This window comes from Ursus maritimus, unplaced genomic scaffold (assembly GCF_017311325.1).
Source record: "Ursus maritimus isolate PB19 unplaced genomic scaffold, ASM1731132v1 scaffold_34, whole genome shotgun sequence".
Lineage (NCBI taxonomy): Eukaryota > Metazoa > Chordata > Mammalia > Carnivora > Ursidae > Ursus > Ursus maritimus.
The window spans coordinates 23,338,830-23,357,893 of record NW_024426008.1 but is presented as its reverse complement, the minus strand read 5'-3'; the positions used below and the strand labels follow the sequence as shown (position 1 = coordinate 23,357,893).

At 33.7% G+C, this 19,064-nt stretch overlaps 1 protein-coding gene across 4 annotated transcripts in view; it reads right to left on the bottom strand.

The window, feature by feature from the left end:
* The window catches only part of JAK2 (Janus kinase 2), a 208,896-nt gene that overhangs the window by 15,747 nt on the left and 174,085 nt on the right, over nt 1-19,064 (bottom strand). For all 4 annotated transcript variants that reach the window (XM_040620303.1, XM_040620304.1, XM_040620305.1 and 1 more), the window contains 10 exons: nt 17,218-17,329; nt 14,712-14,898; nt 13,924-14,051; nt 11,485-11,619; nt 10,072-10,159; nt 6,622-6,749; nt 5,732-5,870; nt 3,867-4,018; nt 3,566-3,716; nt 2,620-2,756 (listed from right to left, as the gene is read on the bottom strand). In XM_040620303.1, coding sequence (XP_040476237.1) covers nt 2,620-2,756; nt 3,566-3,716; nt 3,867-4,018; nt 5,732-5,870; nt 6,622-6,749; nt 10,072-10,159; nt 11,485-11,619; nt 13,924-14,051; nt 14,712-14,898; nt 17,218-17,329 — 1,357 coding nt within the window. The remainder of the gene's footprint in view (nt 1-2,619; nt 2,757-3,565; nt 3,717-3,866; nt 4,019-5,731; nt 5,871-6,621; nt 6,750-10,071; nt 10,160-11,484; nt 11,620-13,923; nt 14,052-14,711; nt 14,899-17,217; nt 17,330-19,064) is intronic.

Genomic DNA, 19,064 nt, shown 5'->3' with positions numbered 1-19,064 from the left:
ATGAAATTACAATACTGACACTTGTACCAATTCACATATTATGAAAATTTTAGAAATTGTGATCAGTATGAAATTTAAATACAGTATGTACTTATCACACTGCTCTATAATTGTTAGTTGCAATCTACCTCCTCCAAACTAAGTCGTAAACTCTACTAAGGCAACTGCTATATCCCATATCCACGGTGACCAGCAGAGCACCTCGTATTTTGTAAGAACTCAAATATTTGCATATAAAAGCCACGCCATTTCAGGGGGAAAAAAACCAAAAATCTAGAAGTAATTCAGACCCTCCCAAAGATGTCTCATTTCTAGATTGCCCTTTAGATTTTCATCCACTGGTTTAAAGAGTTCTAACTCCTAAAGTGAAGGAATCTACTTTGGATTTTGGAATTTGAAACACTGATTTTTTCCTAGAAAATGGTCTTAATCAAACAAATGTTCATATATTCATGTTCACATTAATAGCTGGGAAAATATAAAAGTATAAGAATTAAGCTTATTAAAAATAGCCACATCAACTGAACATAATCAAATTTCCCTATAGATTATTCCCTTTACTTCAAATCAGTTGAATTTTATTTTCTAAAACTTTCTGTATAGTCTATCAAAAAAGATCTCTAGGATATATAATAATACACATTAAAGGCTGGATCTAAGGATGAGAGAAATTAAATGGCTTGTTCAGAATAACAGAAAATAATTTTTAAGGTTTTCATGATTTTGTGACTGGTGACTATGGTGACTAGTCTAATGACTAGTGTTTCTGGTCATGAAAATATTTGCATATAATTAACAATAAACCAAGATGTATTCAACAATAAACCCATGAATAAGTCATGTTACACTAATTTCTGCCTTTTCCATAAACAATTTATTGTTTGCAATGTAATCCCTGGTGGAAATAAAACAATTATTTTATCTCTTCATATACTATGACTTGCCCCAAAAAGATAACAATAGAAGATATTGCAACTGAAGCATACTCACATACACAAAAACAAATACATAAGTGAGATAGTAGAGATAGCACAGGAGTAGGAATAGGGGAAGGTTCTGATCCCACATCAGCTATTACCTAGCTATTTGACCATAGACAAGTTTCTTAACCTCTCTGGACCTTAATTTTTCTCATTGTGAAATGAAGATGTTACTCTTAAGCTGAAAGCATGACTTCCCAAACTGTCCTAAAGATCACTTTCTGAGATGTCAATAGATAAATCTGGGGGGGGGGGCGGGTGGAACGCGGGTGGAACGTCAGGGGGGTAGATGACAAAAAGGTTTAGTAAGTTTTGGACACAATGTATACTAACAAGAAATTAATAGTATCAACATAGAGTTATGGCCAAGATGCACACTGTGACTGGCAGCCCCTAAGATATCTTCCAATGTTCTCTACCTTTGACATTCATGCTCTTTTATAATCCCTTCCCCTTGATTATAGTCTGAATGTATCAACCCATTTATAATGAACAGGATATGGCAAATGCGATGAGATGCCACTCCTGAGATTAGGTTATAAAAAGACCATGGCTCCCACCTGAGGTGTTTGCTCTCAGCTGCCATGCTGTGAGGCAGCCCTGCAGAAAGGCCCACATAAGTAAGATGGGAAGCAGATATTCTGAGGTCTGTCAATAGCCATGTGAGTGAGCTTGGAAGTAAATCTCCCCCCAGTCAAGCCTTCAGATGAGACTGCAAAGCCTGGACAACAACTTGACTGCAATCTAGTGAAAGACCCTGAGGTAGAACCACCCAGATAAGTTGCTCCCAAATTTCTAATTCCTAACCTAGATGATAATAAATGTTTGGTTTTGGCTATTAAGTTTTAGGGTAATTTGTTACACAGAAATAGATAACTAATACACCCAAAATGCCTGAATCTTCTCTTTCCAATTTGTAAGCCACAAGGTACAGAAGTCTACACTAACAAACTTAGGAGAAGAAAGAAAGTTTACCACTTTAAGACCTGCTAAGAACTAAGCTTTTCCTGGTCTTACTTAAAATATATAGGCCAGGCATGACTGTGTGACTTTTAGCAGATAGAGACTCTGTCTTGTTAACAAACACAGTCCAGTCAACATCTAGACTCTGGACAGTGAGATTAATTATTTCACCCTGAGATGACTAAAAAAGGAGATGGGTAGAAAGGTTTAATTGTTCCTTTCTCTATTGCATAACCAAAGCACCTCTACCAAGAAAGAGTCCTATGGTCAAATCAATAGGAGAAATACTGCCTAATTATCATCCTTTAAAGATGGTCAATGCACATTACATGTGAAAGGTTCCAAGAGGTTCTCCAGTGAAAAAAGCTATTTATTTAACACAGCATTTCTCCAACATCTGATGACTAAACCTTTTTTCTATAAACACTCTCTAAATGTTGTATAAAGCGAATCTTAGAGAATCTCTAAAGCCTTTCTTTTCTTTTCTTTTTTTTAAAGTAGGCTCCATGCTGGGCCCCAATCCAGGGCTTGAACTACTGACCCTGAGATCAAGACCTAAGCTGAGATCAAGAGTTGGACCTTTGAGAGCCACCCAGTTGTCCCTAAAGCCTTTATTTTCTAAATAAAATGTTCTAGGATTATACGCTAACAATTTAAAAAACTTCTGACATCTTACCTTGCCAAGTTGCTGTAGAAATTTCAAGTGTCTCTCTTCAAACTGTGTAGGGTCTCGGTCTTCAAAAGCACCGGAAAACCCTAGGGCACCTATTCTCATATTTGGTAACATGTCATTTTCTGTTAATAGTTCATAATCTGGAGAAATAAAGTATATTACTACCATGAGCTGGCAAATTATATTTTCTCAGTTAAAATGATATATATTCAAGCTAACCAAAATAATCAGAATGAGTTAGAAATACTACATACAAATTGACACAGTACAACTCTAATAGTTTAAGCTGTATTAACAAATCTCTTTTTATTACCCATAACCTAACAGGCTTTTAAGAAAGACTTTGCAAAGGATAAATAATTTCCAAAATAAGTAGTTTTAGTATTTATAAAGTAAGATTACATTACTTTGATTTTTTTGATGAGAATGGCAATTAGTATTGGAATAGGAAATACCTCTGGGTCAGACATCTGTACATTTAGTTACATATTTTAAAGGACTGGACAAACAAAAACAAATCTACCTCATGTCTAGAAAACCACTCAATTATAAAATATATGAGTAGTTTAAAAAATTGCTTTTAAAACATCAAATAAGCCAAATAGACTTCTATAGTACACTATTCATTAACTGGTAAACCAAAACCAGGTTACTGAAGAAGAAGCCTCTGTTAAAAATGGAGATACTGTTTAATCAAGAAGACTAGAATATTTATAAAGTAGGAAAAGTCGTATGAACATAAGAAACTAAGAGGGTCTAAAAGACATCAAGGTTCACTATATTGTACACCTGAATTAAAATAAAACTGGAATTAAAATAAAAACTAAAAAAAAAAGGAGACATCAAGGAACTTCTTGGAAGAGATTACAAAATTAGTAAAGATTTGTTAAATACAATAAAGATAGAAAGATATCTGGAAAATCAATAAGACTATTCCATCAATACATACCTGGAGTAAACAAACTATTAAGATCTCGTATGATGGCTCTGAAAGAAGGTCTAAAATCTGGTTCATAATCCATACAATTATTAATAAGATTTGCTAATTCTGTCCACTTTGGTGCAGGAAGCTGGTGCCTATCTTCATAAAACTGTAGCTTCTATAATTAAAGAACCAGATGAGAATAAATTGTAGAATGTGATATTGAGCTTCTTTTTTAACATCAGATTGGCTAAAAAGATATCAAGTCATATGAATGAAAATCAAGGATCACAGAGTAATTCCAACTTCACAGTCAATATAAACTTACTCTTTGAGAATCCAAAGCACTCAGAGGCTTATCTCCTCCACTGCAGATTTCCCACAAAGTGGTACCAAAACTCCATTTGTCTGTTGCCAAATTTAGATTTTTAGGATTTTCAATGCATTCAGGTGGTACCCATGGTATTCTCTCCTGAAGAACTTTCAAATGATAGGAACAAAGTATGGTGAAATAGTTCCCACAAGTAAATAACTCTTTTGTATGCAAATAATTTTTAAACTGATTTGAATAATCAGGTCTTTTTTATTTGTTTGGGGTTGTGTGCTGTGTTCATCACACAAGTAGATGTATACACTTATGAGCTAAAAGGGACCTTTGGTAGCATCTAATTTAATATCTCAGCTTTAAGATTAACACTGAGTCCCATAAGGACTGAATAATTCGCCCAAAGTCACAAGATTTGCTAGTAGCATGGAGAGAATTAGAATCTTATACAACAAATCCTGGATCAACTAAACCTCCTTCCATTAAGCCATCATGTCTCACTCGTGTCCTACTCTCCCGACCCCTTCCTATGAGTTGTGCATTCAAAAACAGTTTTTTCCATAAAATTTGTTCTAAACTGCCTTTAGATTCTTTTTTTACTTCTTTACGATGTGTAAGTAGTAAAGGTAATGTTAACATCATTCTGAGCTGTTCTAATGATTAAACAGCAGTGGCAATTCTAACTTATACATGAGAAAACAAGGACCAATAGGCAGATGAATGACTGAGTTATACCAAGATACTATGAATACAGAATTGATATAAGTAGTTTCTGCTAAGATCGTGGAATTTCCCAATAAAGTTGCTATGGTCTTTGACCCCATCGGAAAAATGCCATTCAAGGAAGGAGGGAGCAATCTTAAATCCACCTTCTGGTAACCTGGCATGAATACATAGATATAGTAAATAAAATGATATATAAGGATGAAGGATAATCTGTTGCATCTTTTGGTATATTTTGGTAAAGCAAAATGAATCTTTTTGCTGTATAATTAAGAGATTAAACAGTACAGGTTCCTTTCTCTTTAACCATACGAATAAATTTTCTCCTTCTTCATTTTCATTTCAAAGAGTAAAATTTTCCTTAATATAGGTTCTAAGATCCTGTAACATTTTCCGCCCTATTACCTGTTTTCACTGTCAGATAAGCTATCAAGGGTCAATACTGTTGGCTCAAATCAATGCACAAAAGTTGATCAATTTAGAGTCTGCATTTAGAACATTCAATTAGAGAAATTAGCTAAGATAATGAGATACAATTACAACATTATTTGTACCAAAAAAACCCTCTCAACTATGTGACTGAAATTTTTACTTTATTAGTATTAAACAGAAGGCTAATAAACACAAAAGAAAGATTTTTCAAAAAGTTTTTAAAAGTCAGAATTAGCTGGACAATTAAATAAGATCTCAAAGTAGATAATGTATCTTCTCAAATTTTTACTCAGTGACTGAAGAAAGAAAAATTTAGATAATTTACTTGTGGCTCAAAGAATGTATTAGAAAATTGCACATTAAAAATGGATAAAATCTGAACTTCCATTCAAGTAGGGATTAAAACTGTTTTAAACAATCACTTTGCAGTCCATGATAAAATGCCTATAAGAAAGAAAAAATGGACAGAGACTAGGATGTAACTATAACTTAATTTGGACTGCTAAAAATGGTAGTTAAATTTTATTGTTAATCAAGAGCATGTCAATAAAAGAGGTTCAGGAAAAAATTAACAACATGCTTTTTATACTACTGTCCAAGTAGAGATGTAGAATCGCTAGTGGTGTACACCTGAAACTAATGTAACACTGTGGGTCGACTATACTCAAATTAAAAAAAAAAAAAAAAGTTAAAGAGATTCCTGTAGTACTTACTGTCCTTTGGCAAAACTGTAATACTAATGCCAGGATCACTAAGTTTGATGAAAGGAGGATTTCCTGTCTTCCTGTCTTCTTCTCTGATAAGCAGAATATTTTTGGCACACACATTTCCATGAATAAGTGCTTTTTCTTCCTATTAAAGTTAAATGTACAGACATTCAAGTATCAATCTACAAATATTTGAAAACTTAGTATATCCAAGGTCCCAACATGGATTTAAAGAAAAAAAAAAAAGGACAGTGTTAACTAATAAACATTAATTTGGAAGCACGCTTTGAAATAAAGGTCTACGGCAGCACTGTGCTGTTTTACTTTTCAAATGATACAATAACCTATGCCCATAATGAAAAGAATATATTAAAACTACCCAATGTCACTTCACTTTCTAAACCTGAGATTTTAAACAGTACGCATTTCTACACAGTATGTAAATACTGTGTCTGTTTGGCGGGAAGATACGGGCTCACTCTGAGGGGTCTGATCACTGCTGGCCCTCTGGTATTCTGCCTCTATGGCAATACTGCTTTCTCACTGGATATAATGTCCAACTGCCCACAAATACCATAACAAGGGATTTTCTGCTGTCCATAACAAGCACAAGTTTCTGCATATTTTTGATTAAATTCTCTAAACCCAAGTGACACAAACTATAGACTGTTCATCAGTAATGTTAAGAGATTGATGGAATGACAAAACTCTTTCAAAAACATGATTTTACATAAATAAATATATGTCTAAAATAATCTCTTTCATCAACTAACAGATTATTTTAAATGACTCAGCATTTATTTACATATTTCTTGTTCCTGAGTCAAGAACCTTTCTACATTGCTCCATAAGATAGAAAAGTAAGTTCTTGATAAAAAATTATACTTATTACTTACTAGAAAATGCATGGCCCATGCCAACTGTTTAGCCACTTCAAGTTTCCATAATATATTTATAGAATTTTTATTCTTTTTCAGATATGTATCTAATGATCCAAATTTTACAAACTCTTGAACCAGAATATCTGCATTAAAATATAAAAATAAAAGGCTCAAGTACACACACAATAAAAATATATATAATTTTAAACTTTTATAAATATACAGTTACATGTGGGTATTACAGGTAAAGAGATTACATTATGCAAAATTCACTAATGAAAAGAAAGCTTAACAGCTATATACCATTGTATTTTGGGGTTTAGTTTATTCACAACAGCAAGATACATGAATTTAAACAATTACATATACACAATACTATATATAATTACATATATTACATAATTATATATAACATATAATAAATATTATAAGCTTATACTGTCATTACCATAATGTTACTATATATTTTTATATTTACATATACATAATATTACTCCAGCATACCTTTCTGTATTAGTACCGAATTACAGCTGCTTCTTTTAAACAGATGAAAATTTCTCACCAAGTTAATTTCTCTTCCATGAAACTACAGTAATGTCCCCTGCTTATCCGTGGTTTTGCTTTCCATGGTTTCAGCTACCCATAGTCAACAAGTTCAGAAGCAGATGATCTCTTTCCAACTTACTGTCAGGAGGTGATAACCTAATGCTGTGTCACAGTGCCTACCTACGTCATTCACCTCACTGCATCTCAGCACATATGCATTTTAACATCTCACATCATCACAAGACAAAGAAGTGTGAGTACAGTATAAATATATTTTGAGAGAGACCACATTCACATAAACTTTTATTACAGTAGATTGTTATAACTGTTCTATTTTATTAATACTTATTGTTGTCATCTCTTATTGTGCCTAATTTATGAAGTAAGCTTTATCACAGGTATGTATGTATAGGAAAAAACTTCATGCATATAAGACTGGGTACTATCCTCAGTTTCAGGCATCCACTGCGGGGTCTTGGAACAATATGCTGCAGATAAGGAGGGAATACTGCATTTAGGTATCAAAACTTCCTGAAATTCTTCTTCTACACATAAAAATTTATAGCAATGTCTACTCTTGCAGGCATTAAGGAGAATTTGAGTTTGAACTCCATTCACCCTTTTAATTTATGCTGCAAAAAAGCAAAACTTAGTTTTGCATTATCTTTAGAAGTGTATTTTAAATACACTATTAAGATATATTTTGCTTCTAAAAACAGTCCTGACTACCTTTAAAGCAGATAAAAATTTCCAGCCCTGCTGGTATGGACCAAGGTCCTGAAAGCCAAGACTGTTTCTACATTAAGACATGCTGTTTAATAACTGAACTGGGTGTAGGGTTTATTTATAGTCATCTAGTATTAATTTGTAAACAGTAAGCTCAGGTTCTCAATTTCAAATCTAAATTTATTGAGATTAGTTTATGGTTTCTAACGCATAAACAATAAGTTATACAAATGAGAAAAAAAAAGGATTTGGATTTTTTAATTATAAAAATGGAAAATTAAGATAAAATAAAAACCCAAAAAAATTCAAGCAAAAAATTTAAACATGGCATCACGATGTATATATCTTTAAAGAAACTCTGACAGACTTTCACACCATAATCCATGTTAGTTCCTGGCCCAGTAAGTTAAGTGCCTATATTTCACACATGCCTATGTTTCAAATTTGTTTCAAAATGAATAATCTTGGGACACCTGGGTGGCTCAGCCGGTTAAGCATCTGCCTTCAGCTCAGGTCATGATCCTGGAGTGCCAGGACTGAGTCCCACGTGAGGCTCCCCACTCAACGAGGAATCTGCTTCTCCCTCTTCCTCTGCCCCTCGCCCTGCTTGTGTGCTCTCTCTCCTCTCTCCCTCTCTCTCATATAAATAAATAAAACCTTTAAAAAAATGAAATAAAATGCATGATCTTGGGGCACCTGGGTGGCTCAGTTGGTCAACCCTCTGACTCTTGACTTCAGCTCAGGTCATGATCTCAGGGCTGTGTGATCGAGCCCTGCGTTGAGCCCGGAGTCAGGCTCTGTGCTAGGCATGGAGCCTGTTCAGGATTGTCTCTCCCCCTCTCCCTTGGCCCCTTCCTCCCACAAATAAAAATAAAAATAAAATAAAAATAAATAAAATGTGTGATCTTACCTCAAATTGTGATTCTGCTTGATCTAATATTAAAATTACTTAGTTCACACTTGGTATATAACAACTTTGTTGTTAGTAACAAAAATTAGTGACTTTGGACCTTGCTGGGTAACTAAAACAAATTTAATGAATGTTTTGTTGCCCAAAGTTAATTTAGAGAACAATCTATATACCAATAATTAAGTACTGACCACAGGTAAATTTATGTCATGGCAAGTGTCAAAAAAAGAAATAAAAGAAAAAAAATAAATATCTAAGAGTTACAATGAACAAAAGTTTAATAAAACCTTTTACACGGCATTTAAGACCTATAACATTTCACAGATACCACTGATTATCATGTCTCATTATTTTATGTGTCATAAAAGAAAAAAATTAAATTATGACATGTCATTGATTATATCACACTTCCCATTTACAGGTATTTTTAAATGTGAAAAAAGTGTATCACAGAATCAATGAAATAAATATAAAAGCATGCATAAGAACTGGAATTACATGCTCTGAAACACTGTTTTCAAAGTTTTTTTTAAAAAATGTATTCTTTCTTCCCCCAAATGGAAAATTATGAGAAATATCAATAAATTAAAAAGATAAATACAGAACTACTCTAGTTGGGAATAAGTGAGAAGTCTCCACAACTGTAGTTAGATTTACTCTTACTTCATCAACCCCAAGGCACCTGAAATACCTCCACAGAACAGACTTGAAAATCACTGCCTTTGAAAGACTGTCAATTTTCAAAGATATGAAGAAATGTTACATAAGTATGGATGCATATTTAATCCACATTATTAATGGAAAAAGAATTACATAAGTAATTTTCTGAATGTAAACTTCATGAGTTTTTATGAACAGTCTAAATTTAGACACAGAATATATCAAATATCAACATCATTTTAGTCGTTTCATTAAAACTTCAGTCTATCATTTATTTATATATATATATTTATAATTCTAAAAAGCCATAATCAGTATTGCTATGGTTACCAGGAAAGTTGTAAGACATTTGTTTACTCTAACACTCTACTGTTTGTGCATTTTAACGTAAGGTACATTAACTATTTTCTGCATTTTACTTTCATTCACTGGTTTCCTTTTTTTTTTTTTTAGAAGACATAACTGAACAGTTTTCGATATTTTTGGTTTCAACAATATTTAAGTCTTCTTAAATTATGGTTTATAGTGATACTTAGTTATGATCCTGAAACTGAATTTTCTATATAGACAAAAACAGATGCTCTGAGAAGGCATAACATTAAGCAGTCTGTAGTTTTACTTACTCTCCTCCCCACAGACACATACTCCATAATTTAAAACCAGATGCTTGTGAGAAAGCTGGCTCATCATGCTTGCTGCTTCAAAGAAAGACTAAGGAAAAGAACAACATACAAAAATGCAAAAGAATTATTGTTTGTGTCTATAAATGTTCATAGGTCAGAAAGATACTGTCTGCTGTAAGAGACATGCACGTTCTCCTATCCTCAGCAGGACTACAGATAAGGCTACAACATGCTTTGGTTTCCTTATATGGACCTGCGACGGCTAACAACCTTGATGCGATGCTAGAGTTCATTCTGAGGAAACCCCTGAGTTAGCCTGGAATAAGAGACAGCAAAGAAAGAGAGAGCAATGGCGGTACAGGGCAACACGAATGCTGTAGGAGCAACGGCCCTGGACCCCTAGCACCTGGGGTGGAGCACGGAGGCGGACACCAGAGACAGTGCTAAGGACTCAAGTAAATGGATGAGAGCTTCAAATAACTTCTCAAAGGATTAAGAATGATCTCTGTGCAGATAAAATATCATGACAATTACGTCAGGAGACCGGCATGGTATTAGTATCACTCTAACTCAACCAACCTTTGACTAGAACTTCTGGGTACAGTTGTTGAAGTTCACAATCACCAACACTGTGGTATTCTGGATTAGAAAAACTCTCACTCGGACGTTTCACGTCACCTTCCACTAATATCACGTAAGACATTTTAAGACATGTCATTAAGACATTTTAAATGTTTGTTTCGTCGTGTTTGGTGATGCCTTGCTACGTGAAGGACCCTGGCAACTAACAACTGGCTTTCTGCTGGCTAGCATCTCTAGAGGATGCCCAGAGGCACCCATATTTCACCTACAGTGTTCCTTAGTACAGTGCCTTTCAAAATTCTTTTTAAAAATAAACTGCGAAGGAAATCTGTGGAACCCATAAAACTTTGGAGAGCCAAGTTTGAAAGCTCCTGCCTTAATATATGCAGAGATGTAGTAATACCCATAATACAAGGCTAAGAGTAATTAGTTTGGAAATAAGTTATTATAAAAGAAAATTCTAGGGATGCCTGGGTGGCTCAACTGGTTAAGCGTCAGCCTTCGGCTCAGGTCATGATCCCAGGGTCCTGGGATCAAGTCCCACGTCAGGCTCCCTGCTCAGTGGGGAGCCTGCTTTTCTCTTTGCCTGCTGCTCCCCCTGCTTACGCGCGCTCTCTCTCTCTCTCTGACAAATAAACAAAATCTTTAAAAAAAAAAATTCTGTAAGTTTCTATAGCCTCCCCCAGAAAGCATCCTTAGAAAGGTACTTGCTATATATACTTTTTAAAAATTGCAGTTTTGAAAAGCTGCATCCATGAATGTGTTGTGTCAATATGGGAGCATATGTTTAAATATCAGAAACTACATGAGCTATACAAAGAATATACATACCTCTGAGTAGTTTCTGTGTGCTTTATCCAGAACTTTTAAAAGAACTTCTGTTTCATGGAGTTGACCATAGTCTCCTACTTCTCTTCTTATACCTTTAAAAATTTTTGTAAAAGTGCCTTGACCAAGGCTTTCATTCTTCAAAAGATAAAAGGGAAAAAAAGAATGAGTAAAGATGAAAAAAGATGTAGGAATTAGGAAGTATGTGTAATGACACAGGGTTTTTAAAAATCCATGAGCAAATATTAATTGTATTCTGTAATAAAAGACAGAATAGAAGGATTAATGAATAAAGTGCATTTCGGTTCCACCATGTTCTTAAACCCCCTGAAATTAACTATCATTATCACTTTTCCATAGTGTCAGTGTTTACCCACACTTATTTACATATGAATATTTTTCTTTGTTTGCCTTTCATGATAGAGAAAGGCAGTACAGTATGGTCTGTGGAAGTACAATGGAGACTGGTCCCTACCCCACTTGCTAGCTGTGTGACCTTGGACAGGCTACTGTACCTCTCTCTGCTGCAGCTGTCCTGGTCTCCTCATTTGAGGAACAGGGGTAATCATTTTTCCCTATTATTGTTATGAACAATAAATGAACGAATACATGAAAGCACTGAGTACAGTTGAGGACACATAGTAAACGCTCAGTAAGTGTTGGTCATTACTACTATTACTAGTATTTCTTGCACATCCTTACAAAATAATTGTTGAAAGACTGTGCTCTGAAGCGGGGCTGCCCGTGTTCAAACTGAAGTTCTACTGTTTCTAGTTGTGTGATATTAGGTCATGGAGCAACTCCTTGTTTGCTGTTACTCACGTGAGGATGCCTGTCTTTATAATTCTGTATAATTATCTACTGTTCCCTTATTTGACTCAGACATCATTTGGTCTTTCTCATTCCCCTCTCCATGTCCCTTAGTCTCTCTTTCATAATTTCCATTTCTTCCTCCCTATCTGCTGCATCTGAATATTTTTCAGGTCTATCTATTTTGCAATTCACTAATTCTCCCTTCAACCATGAGTAATCTGCCTTCTAACCTATTTTGTTTTAATGTCAATGAGCATATTTTTTCATTTCTATACTTTCTTCCTCCAAATTGTTCTGGTCTTTTTGATAATATCTTGATTCTCTTCCACGTTTTCAATTCCATTTGTATCTTTAAATACATATTCATATATGTTGTACATATATATGTATTTAAACATTTATATGTCAATTTGAAAAGTCTGTTTTATGAAGTTCTTGGAGGTCTCATTTTGATGTTTGTTGGTCTGCTGACTCTTGCTTAATTTAATCCTGAGTTATTTCCCTGTATGTTTTAAAATTTTTGACTAACAGCTCATGTTTAGAGTAGTTTATCTGAGGGGATCTGGGATGACCCAGGTCAAGAGTAAGTTCTTCCAAAAAGATTTTGTATTTGCTTCTTCCAAGCATCACAGGGTACTACTAGGAGAATACCACTTTTTATTTTAATTTATTGGCTTAGGGTTTTTCAGACTATGCAGATGGTATAAAGAAATCTAAACTGAAAAGATTACAGTTACAAATTCTCAGGAGGGACTTTTTGCCAAGAGCCCAACTAAAACAGAACTCCTTTTCTTCTTTTTCTAGTGGGTCAATTTTTCAGAATCCATGTTGTTTCACTGAGGATGCGTTTACTTGAGGGTTAAAACAGATGGTCTCGCTTTTAACTCCTGGTCTTGTGCAGGTCTTAAGGCTTGGCCCTTCTTTGTGTTGCTTTTAGATCTTAATTCCCTCCATCAGTGAAACTAATCCCGACCCCCGGACATCATCCCGCAGCCTGAACATCAGCTCTTATGTACTCTTTGTTGTCAGTTCCTTCTTTATTTTTAACCCCTTGCATTTCCCTTACTTTCCTGAGAACTTCAGAATGAAGCATGAGAGACTATGGACTCTGAGAAACAAACTGAGGGCTTCAGAGGGGAGGGGGGTTGGGGGAATGGGATAGGCTGGTGATGGGTAGTAAGGAGGGCACGTACTGCATGGTGCACTGTGTGTTATACCCAACTAATGAATCATTGAACTTTACATCAAAAAAAAAATTTAATTTAATTTAAAAAAATAAAATAAATCATTGCAACAACAATAAAAAAAAGAATTAAGACACAGGTCTTTTGTAGACGAAGATTTTTAATTTTTAATTTTTAACTTAAGATTCATAAAGGAATATTTTTAAATTCTTAAGAAGAGAATAAAATTCCATTCTTAAAATAATTAGTTTTGCTAATTTCTAACTCGTTTGATAATCACATTTACACAAGAAATAAAAATATTTAAACTGAAATAAATTTTTGAATTTATAGGTTATAACAGAATAATTCTAAATGTCACATGAATGCAATGTGGGATAGGAAATTAAGAAAAGAGTTGCTTTAAAAGGACAAAAAAGACAATAATTAGCATCTAATGACTTACAAACATCAAATCTTCATTTCTGATTTTGTGAAACACCATTTGGTTCACATTATTATGCCTCTGTAATGTTGGTGATGTTGGAACATCAGAAACACCATTGGTTCTGAAGACCAGAAGGTTTGATTTATCTGTTTAAAAAAAAAAAAACAATGAAAAAATGTATATAACCAAAACACACTGAGGATATAAACTGCTCCAAAGGAGTAAAATAAAATGTGTTCTATATATAAGAAACACTTAACAACTTATTGTTAATTTTTTTAATAAATTTATTTTAGGAATTTACTCATTGCACTTTGATGTATTTTAACCAGTTTTTTCAAACATTCAAAATTGTAATGATTTCCTTAACTAATACAATTCATCATGAATAATTTAATAATTTTTAATAAACCTGTTACTTCAAGGGATTTCCAATCTTACTATCTTTATTTTAAAACTATAGAAATTAAAATTCCAAAAGAGTATGAAAGTTTTTACTTAGAACAACGTATGAGAATTTGGTAGTGGAGTCTTTCAGTTCAATAAGTAAGTGACGGAGTTTATACCATGCAGTTACCATTTCTTAGACGCCATTTCAGAATTATAGAATTTCAGGTCACGTCTAGACAACCTAAATCAAACTGAACAATTCTATCTGACGATGCTTATATAAGAGAATGAGACAAAATTTGGTTTTTGGAGCTGCTTCTTTTATATTTCCTTTGACAGCAATATACTGAAGATGCCTTCTACCATATACACAATCCATGACCAGTATTTTACAACTAACAAGAAAATTATTTTACCTTTCAACTTTGGGGGACAGCATTTAGTAAACTGGAAAATTATACTGTCTGAGCGAACAGTTTCCATTTGGTAGCAATTCAAAAGATCTTTAAGATTACTGAAGTTCTTCTTGGTTCCACTGAGGTTGTATTCTCCATTCTCATTTTTCGTAATCAAACAGTGCTTATATTCAATGACATTTTCTCGCTATATAAGTTTAATTATAAAGAGACAGAGGGCAAAATTACAATGGTCAAAACAGTAATTACTGTGACAAAAATGTTATCATAAAACCAGCCAAGAGAACATTTAGACATTTGAGCTGTGAATCCTAACACAGTACTGGTATAAGGTGATAGGAGTGCCCGGTTCCTCAAAAAGGTATCTAATCTGATTATAATTATGTACCCTACCATAAATGGCTTAACAGTTGATTTTCTTAAAAAGCCAGTAAGAAAGCAATGATAATTAACAATAGTAATACCATCCTTAACAGTTTTTCATCATTTACAAGATAAAATCTAAAACTATTTTAGAACATGAGGACTTCCATGAGCTGGCTTCTGATTCCATCCATCTCCAACTTCACTTTCTGCCAGTGCCAACATACAACCTATGTTCTAGGTATACTAAGCGACTTTAAAAATTTCAAGCAAACGCCATGTTGTTTCATGCCTTGATAAATGTACACGCTAGGGGCGCCTGGGTGGCACAGCGGTTAAGCGTCTGCCTTCGGTTCAGGGCGTGATCCCGGCGTTCTGGGATCGAGCCCCACATCAGGCTCCTCCGCTGTGAGCCTGCTTCTTCCTCTCCCACTCCCCCTGCTTGTGTTCCCTCTCTCGCTGGCTGTCTCTAACTCTGTTGAATAAATAAATAAAATCTTTAAAAAAAAAAAATGTACACGCTAACTCTCTGCCTATGAATATACATTCTCTCCTTCTGAGCAATGGACTTTTAGACATTTCTTAACACTCAGTTCAAGTACCATCTTTTCTGCGAGGTCCTTCCTAACAACCCTTCTTAACAACCATCTCAAAAGCAAAGGTGATTACCCAATCATTGTGCCACTACTGTATCTGCACAGTTACCTCTCATACGCTGATTTTAATATTCTTCAGCTTTTCAATGTTTGTTTTATGTACTATACTATGAACTTCTTCATCCATTTTTTGAGCTTATTAGTATATTCAACTTCCTTGGAACCATTTATAAAATAAGTCCTTCCCACCCTAAAAGTGCTTGCCTGGACACCTCGTTGGCTCAGTCAGTTAAGCGGCAGCTCAGGTCATGATCTCAGGGTCCTGGGATGGAGTCCCGCATCAGGTTCCCTGCTTCTCCCTCTCTCTCTCTGTCCCTCTCCCTGTGCTCACTCTCTCTCTCTGTCTCAAATAAATAAATAAAATCTTAAAAAAAATAAAGCACTTTCTTACTGGTAACCCTTTCTGTTATTGTCTACATTTGTCTATAATGAATAATTACAATGATCAATTTAATACTTTTTAAGTATATCTTCCTACTTTTTCCAAAAGATACATTTCTTAAAGCAGGGTTATATCATATACTCTTTAATATAACAGCCCTCATACTAGGCTGAGCAAATATAGTAAACATAAAAAAATACATTTTGAATTGATAACTGAATATAATGGACTGTTACATATTACAGTAAAAAGATACAATGTAATTAGGATAGATTATTAGTATTATACAGTGCTAAATGTATTGAGTAACCTACCTTATGTATTTATGGACAATTAATCTACTCTATATGCTAATATGAAAGAATTTTCTAAAAATTAAAATAATTGAATAACCAAATCCTTACTTTCTATACTTTTGAAGAGTAAGATAAATTTTGGAAGCTGCTATAAGGTTTCTCAAGATTTATACCACGAAACTGCCTTATAAGTGATAGTATCTTTTTAAATATTTTGGGTAATAAACAGTTTTAGACAAGATCCAAAATTATCTGTATCAACAGTGTGGTTTTATTGTAGTTTTATCCTTAAGATATACACAATGTAGAGCATTATTCTTAATACTGGAAAACCACTAGTTAAAAGTGCTATGTTTGTTATTGACCTATTTCACTCTAATCCTGTAACCATCACCAGTCAAAGCAAAATTTGCTTTTGATTCATTTAATTCTATGTGTTTTGGTAAAGATCTTCATTTTTGTAAAAAGAGACTTGAAGAGACTTGAAAAAATAGTAACATCCAAATATCAAAAAATAAAATAAATTCCAAATAAAGATATTATAAAGAATTTCATATTTTTATATAAATCCTAGAAATTATATCTTGTTTACTGATACAGAATCCCTGAGGTAAACTAAGCATTATTATGCTAAGTTACCATATCCAGAGTTATAACTCTGAGTATTAAAAAAAGACACAGTGGTAGATCAATATGAAGGGGAAATTACACAGACTAAATAAAGATGTTACCTTTGCCAGAGGAGGCGAGTAGAATGGGAAATAAAATTAAAAGAAAAAAAGATGTTACCATTAATGTGAAATACTGACCTCGACAGCAAAAGTCAGAAAATACTTATTAAAGTCCTTAGGACTGCATCGAAGTACATAGAGTCCAGTCTGATTACCTGCTTTCTTCAGTTTACTGATGGCGAAATCCATTCTAAAGGCAAAGAAGTAACTTGAATGATAATGTGCAAGTGCCATGACATTAAGACCAAAATGTCATCTAAGAGATCAAAAGTCAGATCTAGAAGTCTCAGAATTTTTATGTTTCCTCTACTTTATATGTTTATCAGTTATCTTACAAGGACAAACATTGCAGCACCAAGCTATTTTGCAATAAGTTCAAACCAATTCAATGGATTTTAAAAACAAATAAAAGGTATTAATACAACACACAAAATCACTAAGAACATTTCATTCATTTGTATTTTCTGCCTTCTAATTAAAAATTTAGTATTTTAAAACCATACTCACTCCCATAAAACCTCATTTAACCATGCAAACAATATATTGTAAAACACTTATGTCTCTTCTACCATGTGAATTACTAATATAAAAATTTATATGCATTATTTTAACATTTAATATAATGCCAAAGTGTAATAGAAGACCTATGGCAAGTGACAAAGACTACTGATTTTCAAAATGTGCTATATGTTTTATTGAAGCTGAACACCTTGAAAGAAAAGTCAAAATGTAATCTATATGAAAGCAGGAAAAATCCGTTTCATTCATTACTGTATTTCTCATACATAAACCAGCGTAACATATTAGGTACTCAGTAAATGTTCCATAAATAAATGAAAGAATGCTTGACGTATGGATAAATAACACATGAATGAATGAATAGTAGGAGTTTTTAAATACTAAACACCTAAGTTATAGAATGTTCAAGTAGTGTAACTTTTTTATAACAATACTTATTATTAAACAGGTAAGAGGTATAGACAGAATCAAGTCTTAAACATCAGTCAGGATATGTTTCTGCAAATATTTAATTAAGGGTAGGTTAAGGCCTACAAACCCAGACTACTTCTGCTCAAGGCTTTCAAGCCTGGTGCCAATCGCTAAGTATATACTGGCTGACAGATAACTAGGACTTGGGCAAAACAGACATTATGCACGATAGTTGGCTTTATCCAGTATTAAAGTAAAGGTCTACAACTGTGCAGATCTGTATGGTAGCTAGTAGCCACAGGTTGCTATTTAAATACAAAGTTACTAAATTAAATTTAAAAATCCAGTTCCTCAGGGCATGTGGGTGGCTTAGTCAGTTAAGCATCTGACTCCTGATTTCAGCTCAGTCTTGATCTCAGGGTTGTGAGTTCAAGCCTCACCCAGCATGGAGCCTACTTAAAAAAAATTGATAAATAAATAAATTAAAATTCATTTCCTCAGTTACACTAGTGGCTACTGTATTACACAGCAGAGAAATAGAAGATCTTCATTTTCATCTTGCAGAAAGTACTACACAGGATTAGTCTTAGAAATAGGGATATCATATACATCTTGTATTCAAAGCTTTGAGTAGAAGGAGCTGGATTATCCAAAAATAATAATGGTTATCAAATTTTGCATTGCGGTTCCTCTGCAGTATTTCAAGATTAATGAAATATAAATTAGAGGATTTTTTAAAAAAAATTAACACCTGAGAATTACTTAAACGCACCGAGGCAACAAAATGTCAGACTGTACAATTTAGAAGTATTATAGATTGGGATACAGATTGCAAATGATATTCTAAATAATTCTACTTATTATGTAAACTGATTGACTTTTGTTTAAAAAAAAAAAAAAGAAATTTCAGTCACATTAAGGTAGTATTTTGTTCCTCAACTCCTAAACTTATGTGTATCATTTCACTATATAAAATTCTTTTTGTCAGTATCTCA